The sequence below is a fragment of the Aptenodytes forsteri genome, unplaced genomic scaffold, assembly GCF_000699145.1.
Source record: "Aptenodytes forsteri isolate BGI_AS27 unplaced genomic scaffold, ASM69914v1 Scaffold10, whole genome shotgun sequence".
NCBI lineage: Eukaryota > Metazoa > Chordata > Aves > Sphenisciformes > Spheniscidae > Aptenodytes > Aptenodytes forsteri.
The window spans coordinates 1,487,420-1,502,017 of NW_008794117.1; the positions used below are offsets into that span (position 1 = coordinate 1,487,420).

At 37.4% G+C, this 14,598-nt stretch overlaps 1 protein-coding gene across 1 annotated transcript in view; it reads left to right on the plus strand.

Moving 5' to 3' along the window:
• AKT3 (AKT serine/threonine kinase 3) overlaps positions 1-14,598 on the plus strand; it is a 144,309-nt gene that overhangs the window by 104,667 nt on the left and 25,044 nt on the right. The window contains exons 8-9 of the mRNA XM_009276060.1: positions 1,174-1,296; positions 3,225-3,353. Coding sequence (XP_009274335.1) covers positions 1,174-1,296; positions 3,225-3,353 — 252 coding nt within the window. The remainder of the gene's footprint in view (positions 1-1,173; positions 1,297-3,224; positions 3,354-14,598) is intronic.

The window sequence follows — 14,598 nt, forward strand, 5'->3', positions numbered from 1 at the left end:
TGATTGGTTGTTTTGGGGTTTTATTTTGTACCTACCCTGCCATTTTGGAATTCTCATCTAATTGATATTTTTAGCAGTGAAAATAAAAAAAAAAAGTTGTTATGGATTTCCTTGTCTATAATTAATTTATAAATGTTCACATTTTCTGTTTTTCTGTTTTGTTGATTGTTAGCTCTTGTGGTAAAACCAAAAACGTTCTAACTTGAAGGAGTAAGGCAGGCAGCCCGTTCGATCTTAAGCAGAATACAGAAACATACTCCATAATCTCTGCTTGAGGACTTTCCTAAGCTTCCTTAACACTGTAAATAAAACTGGCCATTTAGAGTTCGTTTGAATTAAATAGCCAAATTCTGCTTTTTTAGGTGTTTTTGCAGGTTCTGAGGGTGATGTTTTATCCAGTAAGATGCTGACAACCTTACAGAACTTCACCTTACTCTCTTTCGTTGCAGCTGAGGTTACTGGCAATACATAATGACTAGTATTTTTCACTGAAAGACTTCAGCTGAAAAAGTGTCTGCAAAGTGCTGTTACTTATAAATTATTAAAGAGGAGACAAAACTCCCAAAGAAGTGTTTACATTGTAGCAAAGAAGTACACTAAATACATAGATTTGTTTCTATAAGCCCTAAGCAGTTGTTGGTGTGCTTTTTCTAGTGACTGTGATATTGCTAGTAGTATGAGTGTGCTGCTTTTGTAAAATGCCAGTTCACCTGCTCAGTCGAAGTCTACTGAAGAACTAGGCTTTTTTCAGTTCAAAGGAAGGTTACTAAATTACTGAAAAACTTAAGGCGGAACCAGAATTTGGGTATTTTAGTGATATTTCTCAGTGGCTTAAAATAAAAATCCGAGGAGGTGGTGGAGGGAGAAGTACAGAATGATGCTGCTGCATATTTTTTTTTTTTTTTCCTCTGGTAACTGAAGGTTAAATGAGTAGCAAGCAGAATGCCTTAAACAAGATTGGTATATTGATTAAAACGCTGATTTAACAGCTCGCTTTCTCCCTTTGGAAACCTGGAAAAGATAAGCCAGCTGCTGTCTAAGAGTGCTGAGTGTCCACTGAGAGTACACTATCTATCATCACAATATGGTGATGAGAGGTGTTTTATGTTTGTGTTAATTTCCCCCACTAAATCAGTAATTATTACAATCCTGTCCCTGCTGTTTACCCTGCAGCTGTTTTTCCATTTGTCGAGAGAGCGGGTGTTCTCAGAGGACCGCACACGCTTCTATGGTGCAGAAATTGTCTCTGCCCTGGACTATCTGCATTCTGGGAAGATTGTGTACCGTGATCTCAAGGTAAAAAAAGGAAAAAAAAAAAAAAAAGTAATTTGTAATCTAAACTGAACTTATGTTAAACAAGACATCAATGAAGTTTGGAAGGAAGCCGTTTGATACCGTAATGTATAGATGGGTACATTACTTGACTTTAACTTGATTAAAAAAAGAAACAGCGTACCTTAGTAATAGCACTTGAAGGAGAATTAAACTTCTGACCCTTTTTTTTCCCCCATTACTTATAACTTAACTTAGATTTCAACACAAATCTCAAACATAATTCTCAATGTCCCCAAACAAGAGAAATGGGGAATTGGGACAGTGTGACTGCGTTCTGTTTATCTCACCAAAGAGTTATGTTCTCGTATGATTTAAACAATTCAGAATACTTCAATAGGAAAAGAATTTTAGCCTTAATTTAAAAATTATTTTGTCTTTTGTATCTTGGGAAAGATTCATAATACTGGAATGTAGTTTGTCTTAGATTTGCCTGCGTATACAGTTGTGTATCCTCTGTTGCCTGAAGTTCCAGGTACTCTGTGACACAGTATGACCATGTTCTATGGAAAATAACTTCTGCTTTCAACAGGAACATTTTCTAACTTACATGGGAGGAACCTCTAAATTCTACGACAAGACTATTTTATTTCTGTGACAGGCCTTTAATTTCTTGTGCTGGAAATTGTGCTTACCCATTATACATGCGCACTAGTGGTGTTCATTCATGGACTCCTTTGTACAGGAACTGAGGAGGAGGAGGCAATGATAGGCAAGTTCTGCTCAGGGAGGCAGACAGAAAACAAAATAGTGGGTTACCCGTTTGTAGCAGAACCTGTTGTAATAACATGAAATGCTGTGACATCTTGGAAAAATATGGAATTGTCTGGTCAAGGAATGATAGGTCATGATTTTTGATCTAAATTCTAAATAATAAGCAAAGAGGAATTTGACGTCATTAATCTTCTGTTGCTGGTGTCATCTACTTTGCATCTTCTTTCTATGACACTGTTAGACTCAACAGGAAATATATACCTTTTAATTGTATTTCAGGCTTTATGCAGACTTAGGAAGACAGGGCTATGATTGTTCTTTGTTGGTATTTTCACTACACACGTTATAATTATGAAAAAAAACCCTTTTTCTGTTGATAAAAGTTGTTCAGAAGTATGTTTTACTTGTTTTTAGTTCTGTCTGGATTTAAAGTATTGCTAATAAAAAGCTTTTGGGAAAGTGATGTTAGCTGTGCTTTTGAGATACTCCACAGTAAATATTGCAGTAGTATTTATTCCTGTTCTTTAAATACTTCTTAACAGGCTATATTCTGTTCTCACATTTCAAAGCAAGAATCATGTATTTAAAAAGCAATGCAAAGTATGCAGAGGTACACATACACAATTCAAGAACAGTGTCCTTTGCAAGTATACAAGGAGGAATTTGCCTCAGGATTTTGTTTTTATTGGTAGCCTCTCTACTCCCACTTTTGTCTGTTACTGAAAAGGTTGTGGAAGATGCAGATATTTTAAGGATTTATGGATATCGACTAACCGTTTCATGACAGTATAGTAAGTAAAATGCATCTTGATGAATGAAGGCCATGTTACGGCAAAGGAAACGTATGAAGTCTTACCAAATGACAGCCATGATTGTAACCTTGGGTTACGTGATTATATGTTGAAAATATTTAGAAAATTATTTTGCTTTCGTTCTATGGAAGATGCACCAAACTTGTAAAGCTTCAGAATGAAAGGTTACGCTTTGATTGACCTGGGATTTACTATTGTAAACTGTATTAAAGTATTAAATAATTATTTAAATTGTACAATTAAATTGTAAACAAATTACATTCTATTGCAAGCAATAACTCTGTATCTTTTTACAAAATTGATGTACTGCATCAGCCTGTCCTGCTATGAAGTACTAAGGGAACATTTTTTTTCCCCAACACACAGTTAGAAAATCTAATGTTGGATAAAGATGGACACATAAAAATTACAGATTTTGGACTTTGCAAAGAAGGAATCACAGACGCAGCAACTATGAAAACATTCTGTGGTACTCCAGAATACCTGGCACCCGAGGTATGATTTAGACTATATTCTTGTAATACAGTATAAAATGTTTATTTTTCATTTAATTTTAGACTGTGATGTTTGTATGCTGAAAACTGTTCATTGTAGTAAAGAACTGACAGTCTGCCTGATTAATACTATGCAGTTGTTATTCAGAATTGTGCGTGCTACTATTCTTTGTGGTGACTGTATGTATATTGATGCTGTGCTTCTTAGTGTTTAAAAAGGCCTCTAACGTGCATCTTCCTTCTCATGTTTGCCTTCCTCTGTTAAAGTTTTTATCTTACGATGATTTCTTCAAAAATAATCTTCCATCTGTCTGTCACTTGGAACATATGATACTGCTTAACTGAGCTGTATAACTAGAGTTTATATAGCGTCAGTGGAGGCGAGGGGGAATAGGAAGGTACTGAGTTTGCTGGGTTTTATCTGAACTCTCCAGTTGCAGGGAGAGGGAGTTGAAATTTTAGGTATTTCTGCTAAAAACAGTTGAATGTATCAACCTTGGAACTGGTTGAGGTGGGCACCAAAACTTAGCTATTTCCTAGTATGTAAGCAGAAGTGGCATCCCAGAGTATGGGATCTTTACAATTAGCTAGCGCTCAGAGTGCCAAACATCAGACTTCTCGAGAATTGATAAAAAGATGGACACAAGGACGTTGTTTTGGTTCCCTTCGCAGCTCTCGTTTGGCCACTTGGGAATCTGTTGTGGAAGCTCAAGTCACCCAAATGATCTGTTCCAGTACGAGTGCTGACAGCTCTGCAACTGATGCCTACTGAAAAAAAAGCAAAGGAAGCACTCTCAAAATTGTGTATTTGTCCCGTCTGGCTTCAGTCAACGGTACTGGTTGTGGTGCTCGGAAATGTCGTTCTGCCTCTCCCCTGGGGTTGCCAAAAGCAGCTCCAGTATTGACATGAAAGCCAGCATTATTTTTTTACTTAACGCCAAGGATTCTGTGGATGCTGAATTAGCCTTTATTTCCATTCTTGTCAGCCTTCAAGATTGCTAATTAACATAGTGCACACCTGATACTGAGACAACTTTCTAGTCAACCTAAGGGGCTTTACAAGGCCCTTCAGTCCTACCATTTGTTTTAAGAAGGATTCTTCAAGGGATTGCCCACCTCTTGGAGCAACTCATCACCACCAGAAAGTCTCTATTAGGTATCGTCTTTGAAGAAGAATGTGCCTTAGTTTGAAGGGAGGAGGTACTGATTCAGCATAGCTCTTTACCCACTTATTTTCAGGAGTATTGAATCCTGAGTAGCAGCAAGAAGCCCTGGAACCTATTTCAACAAGCAAGTTTAGATTGCCTTTCATTTTTTATTCTGAACCTTACAATTAAGGGATGTCAAGGAAACTGGTACACATCACCTTCTGGATACTGCTGGCTGGAAATGAAGATTTTAGGATGGTCAGGTTTGCGCATTTGAGAGTCTTTCTAAATCTCTTAAAGCAAATTTGAAGTCTCCTCCAATTTGTACTCAGGGAGGAAATTGAAACTGCTAATAGTTGTTTATAAGTTAATATGGTATGTAGAGTTAATGAAACCATTTTGGATGATAGCAAGATCTTTTGATACATTCTTTTTCTCAAACTATAAAGGAAACATCAGTATTCTTAGGAGCCACGAACTTTCTCTTCATCCCTCTGGTTCCATCTTCCTTGATTCTTTCAGCAGTGAAGAGAAATCTGAGCAGTCATGCTCTCACACTGCAGGTTTGAAGTACCTAAATAATTTTGTTTGGTTAAGTGTGTTCATTTCAGCTGTTTGGTGAGTCACCAGCTCCTCTAGCCATGAAGTCCAGCTCACTGATACCTGGTCTCCTTTGCAGAATTCCACCCCATAGATTCCAAGGAAGACTTGGATGCAGACTGTTGCTATCCTGTTTGGCAATTTCTGACATCTCCTTTGTGTTTAGTGCAGGGACACTCAGCAGTTATCTACATTTAAGGATTCCAGAACTATTCTTAGCCTGCTTTGAATCTTTTATGGCTACTTAGAAGAAGTTGCAGATCCACCTGTTCGGCTTGGTACAGTGGCCACTTTTCTTGTGTTCCACACCCAGAATCTGTTCCAGCAACAAGAAGAACACAAGGGATGATACTGTCATCACTGGCATAGACTACAGGTGTCATTGCCAGCTCTTACCCCCTCATTGTCTTCTTGTCAGCAGTCTTAAAAACATTATCAAAGAGTGCAAATATCCTGTTCGGTTGCTTTCATCTGCTTCTCCATCTCTCACTTTTGGAAACATGTTAGCTCTCTTCCATCGAACTTGGCAAGGGATTATTCTGGATTTTAGACACTTACCACAAGTTACTTGATCCAGTTTGCCTTTCTATTCTCTAGCAGTCCCACTCCTTTCTTCCACCTCCCATTATGAGTATTTTTGGAGACCCACCCTGTACAAATCTGTCTTGAAGGAAATTGACTCTTCATTAACCCCGGGAACCACAGAACTCATTCCCTTTTACCTCACAGATAAAGGGTTTAGAGCAAGCGACCTAGACAGGTTACTTATATGGTGTAAGAAGACTCAACACCTTTATCCACACGTTCTTATTTAAAAGGGTGAAGTTAGCAGTATATGGACACCATTGCAAAAAGTAAACTTTCTGTTCGTACTCTCCGCTGCTGCAATAGTGTTGACCAGTGCATTGGCTGGATAGTTGCTCACCTGAGACAATCGTATCTCTTTTTATACCTGGGACAGCTGACTGATAAAGGGACCATCAAGAGACTGGGTTCTCCAGTCTATTCATGTGCATGTGGCAGAGAATGAATGCGCAAAAATCACTTCTCGTTGCAGTTCAGGCCACAAAAATGATTACCAGATGCCAAAGACTTACTACCTTTTGACAAATTGCAGATTATGAGAACCTAATGTTACAGCTGGACTTTAATCCTGTTACCAGGTGAATTCCTGCTTGTTTATCCCAAGACAAATGGCAGTATATTCTTATGTTTTGCCTGGTCGTGGTAAGCGTAGAGGCAGATACCTTTTAGCCTTTCTTTAGAAGCAAGATATTCTCCAGTTATGTGGAGAAATCCATTCAGCATCAGTCCTTTTAATAGTACCCTTGCATCATCCTCTTTCATCTAGGTCAGTTGTGATGGGTGCATCCCTTCTGCAGGCCTTCTGGTTCAGTTTCCCATGTACTTGTTGGCTGGTGGTAGAGGACACTAGGACAGTGTGCTGTGTAACACGCAAGGGTAGCCTGAGGTTGCTGTCTACCAGCCAGGAAGCAGTTGACCCAGGAACCTTGCACTGGCAGGAATCTATACCTAGCCTGAGAACTGACTTAATATTTTCATTTGTATTAATTCAGTGTTGCAGATTCAGTTCCAAACAAGAACCTAAGCTTGGTTCTCCAAATGCTTTTTGGACCATTGTTTGAGGCATAGAGTCCTGCTCGCTATTCCGTCTTTTTGCAAAAACTAGATTGCAGTTGCTTCCAACAGGAAAACAGGGACGTAGCTAAGCCAGAGTAAGGTGGATTTCCTTGTAGCATGACATTCTCTCAGGTGAAGGTGTCCTTGTGGATCCATACAGAATTATTTCCCAAGCTGATTTCAGAATTACTCTTAATCAGAAAATAAGCATACCTGTTGCTGCGTTTTCCCCGTAAACCTTATGTTTCTGAGATCACAGTAGTCCTTCCCACCCTCTGTTGAAAAGGCTCTTTCATCTCACATTGATAGGGCCCGACCTTTCATATAGGACCTGAAACTGACTGTGCTGATATGTGGCAGGTCCAGAAAATGCCCCTGTCCCTGCGAAGATCAAATGGATGGTGGACCACAGGAACAAAATGAGTAATGAGATTGCCAGGTTGAAGCCAGTTTTCATCTTTGGAGCTAGAATTACTTTTCTGAACCATCACTGATTTATCGTTCATGCTGGGAGTTTATGCGTACCTTCACCAAGCACTGTGCTGTTATAGGGGTGTGCAGGGTTTCCAGCTAGGGTGCTGGGAATTTATGCGTACCTTCACCAAGCACCAAGCACTGTGCTATTATAGGGGTGTGCAGGGTTTCCAGCTAGGTGGTCTACAGGTACATTCCCTTCTGTTGTCCTCTCCTAGTCCTTCCCTGTTATCCAACACCAGTATTCTACAGTGTAAAGAAAACTAAAATAGCATTGACTGTGCTTGTCTTACATAGGTATGTGCCAAGCGTAAAAGATGGTAGGATATGAATACTCCTCTAGGAAGAAAATAATTGCCACTGTCAAATAGCAGGGCTTATATATGTTTACAATACAGATGTACATTTTGGTCACAATTATTGAAGAATGAGTAAGTAGCTTTTTATTTATGAAATTATATAGTTTTTTGAGAATAATTTGGTTATCTGATAAATAGTGAAATTCCTTTATCATCTGCAGTAGAACTAATGCAGGCCTCTTTTTTTTTTTGTGTAAGTGTAGTGGTAATACTTAATAGTTCCCTCTGCTCTAAGAATCTGCGGTATTCCCCATTTGAAAGGTATAAAATACTTTATAATTTCTCATTCCTTAGTAGTTTTTCAGGAAGAGGAGACTGTTTCTTAGGAGTGTGTTTCCATTGTTATCCTTCAACGTAAGCTGTCACATTAGAGGTCATTGTGGTGTCAGAGGATAAACATAGATCCAATGAGAAAAAGGTGAATTGTCATCCCATTTAGGAAACACAGATATGTTCTTGATTTTTTTTCAGAAAAACACCACAAAATGTTTCTTTTGCAGTTTTGCAGTGGCAAAGGCAGGACAGGACAATATTTCTTTTCCAGACAGAATCACTTGCTTAATAAAGAAGGAATAAAACTGAGAAAGTACTTGTAAATACCTGTGACACATTTAAAAGCAGTTTGGATTTTGATAGTTTTCAGTTGATCGTCAGGGATCAAAGACCTGCTAATAAAGATACAGACCTCCACAGACTTTCTTTAATAGAACATTCAGGAAATGAAGCTACTTGGGCAGAGAAATAAAAGTTCTTGCAGCTCTGATCATCTATAAGGGTAATTTCTTATATGAGATTGCAGTTTCTGGCTCTTTGCATTTCAGTTCAAGTTCTTCGGACTAAGTGCACAGTCTTAGTTATAGTAGGGCAGTCACTGTGGTACTGAGTTTTGGTGTCACGGGAGATAGAAGTTTAAATACCAAAAATTCATTTTGAAGCTTTTAATCTTTTAATAACAGTAGAGAAGATGTTTTGGCTATGAACAAGTCTGTAAGGGACTTCATGGACGATCATTCAAATGACTCTTCATAGATGTAGATGATCAATGATATTTAGGTGTATTCTAATAACAGGGAAAATGGTAGGACCTTGTTAAGTTTTATTAGCATAAAAGTACAGGCTAGATGGATGAATGTATTCCTATAAGAACAGTAGTCTTTTATTTAAAAAAAAATACAGCAAGACCATTTCAATATAGTTTATGCAGTTACTATCACTTAAAGGTATGTGACAATAAAGAAGACCAGAGTAGATTCATAGCCTTTGTCCATAGGCATGAGAAGATCTGCATGTCTTATAACTTATTTTAAAATGAGACCAGTGGAGATGAAGGAAATACCAAGATCAGTTACCCAATGCTTGTTTGACCGGTATTTTTTTGTGATCTTTCTTTTAGAAATGGGAGTGAGAGACATCATGTGTAATCAATTATTTCACTGAGTTTTATCTCAGAGAAATGAAACGTAAAACTCTTTTATCAAGGAGCAACTGCTGTCTTTCCTCACTTCTCACTTAATTTTTTACTTACGGCTTTTCTTTTTGGAAAGGATATGACTTTGATGTAGGGGTGACCCAAAATCTAGAACTTGGCCATCAAAGTTCAGTGGCTGAATTTCAGCAAGGGGAAGCATGGTACCCTGTACTGCAGGCATGGTTATAGCAAGAAAGAACACTTTTACCATGTTTACAGGAATTGAAGTTGAATTTTCTAAGAACGTTCTGGTATATGCAGGTTATAAAATGTTGCAGTAGAGGCAGAAAAAGCATTTTGTCACTGGTGCAGCTATACATTTAGTTCATTCTTTTAAAGCTTGCTTGTATTGGATCGGGATATTTGCCAAAGGCAGTCTGGTAAATTTTTGGACTGAGAGTATGATCTGCCACATAGCTCGTCTGATATGAGTTGAAACTAAGTGATATATAGGCAGAGAGGGAACCACTGAAATGCACTGAGACAGGCTAGCATGGAAATGGATGTTTTCAGTTTTTGCAGACATCATAGCAAAGCAGTGTTTTAAACAGGGATTTTAATGCAGATAGAAGTTGCAATGTGAACGTTACAGAAGAGCTCCTTCAGGAGGAAAAGCATGAAGATGCTTTTTTGCAGAGAACTTGATGAAAGTAGCCAACATCATGGATAAACTGAGGCAGGCCAATTGAGAGAGATTAGCTAAGGTGAGGATGTAGAAAGACCAGCATGTTATACTACAGAGAAGATGAAGTTGCATGGGTAATACAGCCAAGGCCTTTTTTCTCTCCCCTCTCCCTCTCCCTCTCCCTCTCCCTCTCCTCTTTTTCTGGAGACAGATTTCCCCCCCTCCCCCCCCCCCCCTTTTTTTTTTTTTTTTTTTTTTAAAATGGGGGAGAGAAAAGAATTTGAGTAAAATAAGGAGGATAGCGCTTTTTTTTTTTTTTTTTTAAAATGGGGGGGACAAAAGAATTTGAGTAAAATAAGGAGGATAGCAAGGGAGGTTAACAGGAGGTAAAAGGAATTCATGAAATGAATCTAATGATCTCACAGGTAGATTGATAGGCCAGAAAACACAGCTTAGAGATGAGGTTTTTCTTATGGGGAAAAATGTGCTTGTGCGCAGGAAAGAGAGTTTGGACTAAAGACAATTATGTTATTTTGTTAATTTTCTCTTAATAGAAACTAATAGAATGTTTTGCAGAGAAACACAAAAGGCAGGAGAAATTGATGAGCAACTGAAAATGAAGAGGAGCTCTCTGGAGAGTTGTTTGGTTAAGAATATAAATGAACTGAAGGACTGAATAATTTTTGTCATGGCTTATGCAGTTTCCTTTTTATCTCCTTTTAAATTTCATTTGAATTTAAAGATAATTGAGGCATCGAAGTAATGTGCTTTTTGAAATTCTATGCAACTTTTATATAAATAATAGGTATGTGCCATTATTTTCCACCTCTAGAACTACTGGATAGAAAAGGTAAATAGTGGAAAAGGGAATTTGTGGAAAATGGCACAAATTAAGGGAAAGCAGCTGTTAAGATGTTGCTAGATGGCATCTGCATTCACAAGGCTTTAAGACCAGTATGAACTTCTAAGAGTTGGAACAATACTGTAAAGAGAGACAGTGAAAAAGAAACTTTATGTTAGGCTCCGTCTTCCATCGTCCTCTAGAGAGGAAGTTCTCACTCATACGTGGTTACCTCTGGTAAGCATTCATGAAGATTGATTCTCGGTGGCTTTTTGGGTTTATCTAGGGGAAGGGGTAGTTCCTGTTGTTATTGGGCTTCTTTTTCTTTCCTTCATTTCTGTTAATTCTTTTTTTTGAGAAAGGATAAATGAGACACTCCACCAAATCATCTGTGTTAATATAAATATATTGGTATTCTGATTGATAGTGGTTTTGCTAAAGACCTGAGAGGCCTGTAGTGGTGCTCTAATAAGACAGAAAGAATTTCTTATATGAAATTCTCTTAGAGTGAGGTTAATGTATTTTTGGAGGGTGGGAGGTAAGTTTGTTTCTCTAGCTTTAGATGTGTTTTGTTCTTTTCACATTAAAACTGCATTGAGAAGTGCATTTACAATCAGAAATGCCGTGCTGAAGCATGACAGAGTTCTGGAAACAGATACCCCCACCATTCAGCTTTTGGGCCTTGATGGCAATTTCCAGTTACGTTGCACCTAGAAGCAGTATCTGCTGCATTGTTGAGGGATTGCATTGCATTTCTATGCATTTCTACCCTTGGCTTAGTGTCTTTGCTTCTCCAGCATTTCCATGAGATTTCATACACCCTTGTAATTATGAGAGTCCTTTATTCCTTGTCCTGTGGTAGCTTGGAGAGAAGACACAGGCTATGACTGTCCAGAAGTAGGCTGCTTGTAGCATCTTGTCCTGTGCCTCAGGCAACATTGTGCAGACAGACTCAGTCAAGATGGATGTGTGAACTCGTGTGGATGTATTTCTGGGTTTTGTTCCTCTCTTTGAATATAATCTTTTTAGTGCTGAGCTAATTATGTAGTCTCAGTTTTACTGTTGAGTTAGAGTACCTGATCAACTTTCCAACTGTAAAACAGTTTGAAAATCAAATGTAGCTTACATGCAAGACCCAACAAAATTAGAAGTGTTAAGTACGTTTTGGCAGTTCACTTTTATTATGCCCAGTCCTCAAATGTACCAGCAGACAATCATCTGAATGTTAGTTATTTTTCACATGCTTATGTGATCACACAAAAAGTACATGCTAAAAAGAAGCAGATGGTGACAGATGGGGAAGGTTGAATAAGGTGGTTTTGGAAACCTAGAAAAATGCACTTCTGTAATAGTGTAAAAATAAAAATTCTTTGATCGCCAAGTTAGAATGAACAAAATAAAGTGCCCCCCCAAAAAAAAAACCCCAACACAAAACCCACCCAAAAAACCTTTACTGATAAAAAGAAATGGAACCTACGAGTGCTCAATGTATATTTAGGAAAGTATGTTATATAGTATTGTTTTGTCCAAGGATAGAACATTAGCTTTTATCAGCCAGAGACTTGGAAAGGTGGTAGTTGTGTTCTTTCTTCCTTTTAAAATGATGTATTCAAATCAATTGTGTTCCAAGCTCAAAGAATGCTGTCAAAAGGGTCATTCTTTAATGTCCCATATTGGCAGTGTTGCAGGTTGTGATAATATTTTTCTTCTGATCTCACAAGGATTTTTACCTTCTTATTACAACTGTAAATAAATTATGTGTGTAATGGGGGTACCCGTATGACTACAGCTAATCTGTAACAGGCAGCATTACCTCTTTGTCATATAGGCAAATGTAAAGCTAAGTAAGTAGAGAAGGTATAATCAACAAAAAATACCATCTTTTGTGTGTGGACCACCACATCCAAGGACCTCCTGTACTATGAGGATTGAAGATTTGCTTATTCATTTGCATTAGTTTAATGGAGTCTTAACATTCATATCTATTGAGTTATATAAAGAAAAAAAGATTCCTTTTTAAGAAATTTCAATGATGAGATGTATTTTATTCCATAAAATAAAAAGTATCTAATCTGATGAATATGTAGTTGCTGAGTCTTCTACCAACAGTGATGCCATAACTATTTTTTCTTTTTGTATTTGAGTAGGTGTTTGTCTTAACCTATAGTATGAGACATTACTGCTTCCTGGTGAGGCAGAATGCTTTGCTTTTGGTTGTTGGCTTTTGCTTAAAACCAAAAAGCCTCAACTTCTGATAACTTGTAGTCATTTTCCTGAAAGTATGGTTAGTTTGCTCAGTACCCAAACACTGTAGTTATGTTGTTGTGCTTTGCTTAACTAATTTTCTTTTGGCTTCAAAAGGATAGTTCAAGTTTATTTACTCTCTGTTTACCTAGATGCTTCATGCATAATCTGATTCTTAGCAGAGGCACAATAGAATTTATTTTACCTGTGGAAATGTGGTTTAGTGTTGGCGTGAGCTCTTGAACAGCTGTCTGTTGTATATTTGGCTACATTTTATTTCTGGGTGAGGACCAGTGGGGGGTGTGAGGAGGAGTAGCATCTATGCCTGAAAATATTTTCCGTTCTGATTTATGGGAGATGCATAATATGGAATTTTCTCTTTTAACTAGAATTCCAAGTACCAAATTATTTTTTTTACGTTGAAAGGAAATGGAAATGCAAAAAGTTGTTTTATCTTGAAATGCTAGCACCTCATGAAAATTCAGATGTGGTCTTTTTTCTGTTTTGTTATTACTTATTATATTTTAGTGGACCATACTGTGTCATCTTGTGCTCTAAGTCATCAAAAATGCTAGTGATTTGAATTTGGGCATTTTTGTCAGCTTGGCATTGCCAGTGGGGCCCTGAGATGAACATGATGGAATGTGGACAAGGCAGGGTATCCAGAGTAGAACATCATTTATTGGCAATAACCGGTATCAAGATCGAAAGATGGGGACCATTTAGATGGGGGTATGAAAGCATTGCTCAGTCACACATACAGAAGAGTTGCTGCAACAATAGATAAATTAGCACAAGCGTGAAGACTTTCTCCTGAAGCTAGATAACCAATGATGTAACAAGAATTTGACGTTTCATGCAATCTCGTTAATCTCACCAGACACAAAAACTAATTGTCCACATGCAGTATCAGACTTCTCAAGGGGAAAGATGTAACAAATATGCAAAAATAATAAAACAAACAGAAGACTAGAAAACAGATTAGTGCACGCTGCCCATAAATAAACTGTTGTATTCAAACCAGAACTTTAAAGCAGAGAACAATTTCCTAATAAACCCCACATTTTTTGTAAAACAAATAAGTATGACAATTCTTACAAAGACTGTCTCAATAACATGCTTGAAGCTTTTTTTCATTAATTTTCATTTAATCAATGCTCTTGAAGCTTTTTTCATTAATTTTCATTTAATCAATGCAAACGTTATTTCTATCTCAGCAAAAGCCTTTAGTTTTTCCAAGAGTAATGAAGCATGAACAAAAGCTGAACAAATGCTGTTTAACATTGGTAAAAATTCAACATCATTTCAGGAAGAATGAGCAACCAGGAAGAAATTTCACAATATTATCATTATTTATCACTTCTTACACATCTTGCATCTTATGGCAGTGTATGTTATGGAAAATACTGCTAGTGCAGTCATAATTAATACAGATATGAACAGGGCTGCAGTTTTTCTTCCAACGGTAGAGTTGGTAGAGTTATGAGAGACAAGTGCCATCTTTCTGTAGACTGAAATAATCTTTTGCTTTTACTCACCGCCTTCTATGAAAGGTGTCTGTTAATTGTAGAACAGAGTTATTTTAGCTTTCTGTTTTTTTTTTTTTTTTTTGTCCATTAAATAGGTTTTACTTTTGAGGGGTCTTTTTAATGTGATGTGTGGTTGTTTTGATTTTTTTTTTTTGTTTGGTTTGGTTTTTTGGTGGGTTTTTGTTTTGGGTGGTTTCTTTTGGTTTGGGTTTGGCGTTTTGTTTTTTTTTTTATTTATTTTTTTATTTTTATTTTTATTACCAGGGTTGCCATTGACTTCTTAGAGTCCTTTTTAAGAATACTTTTTTCATGTAAAA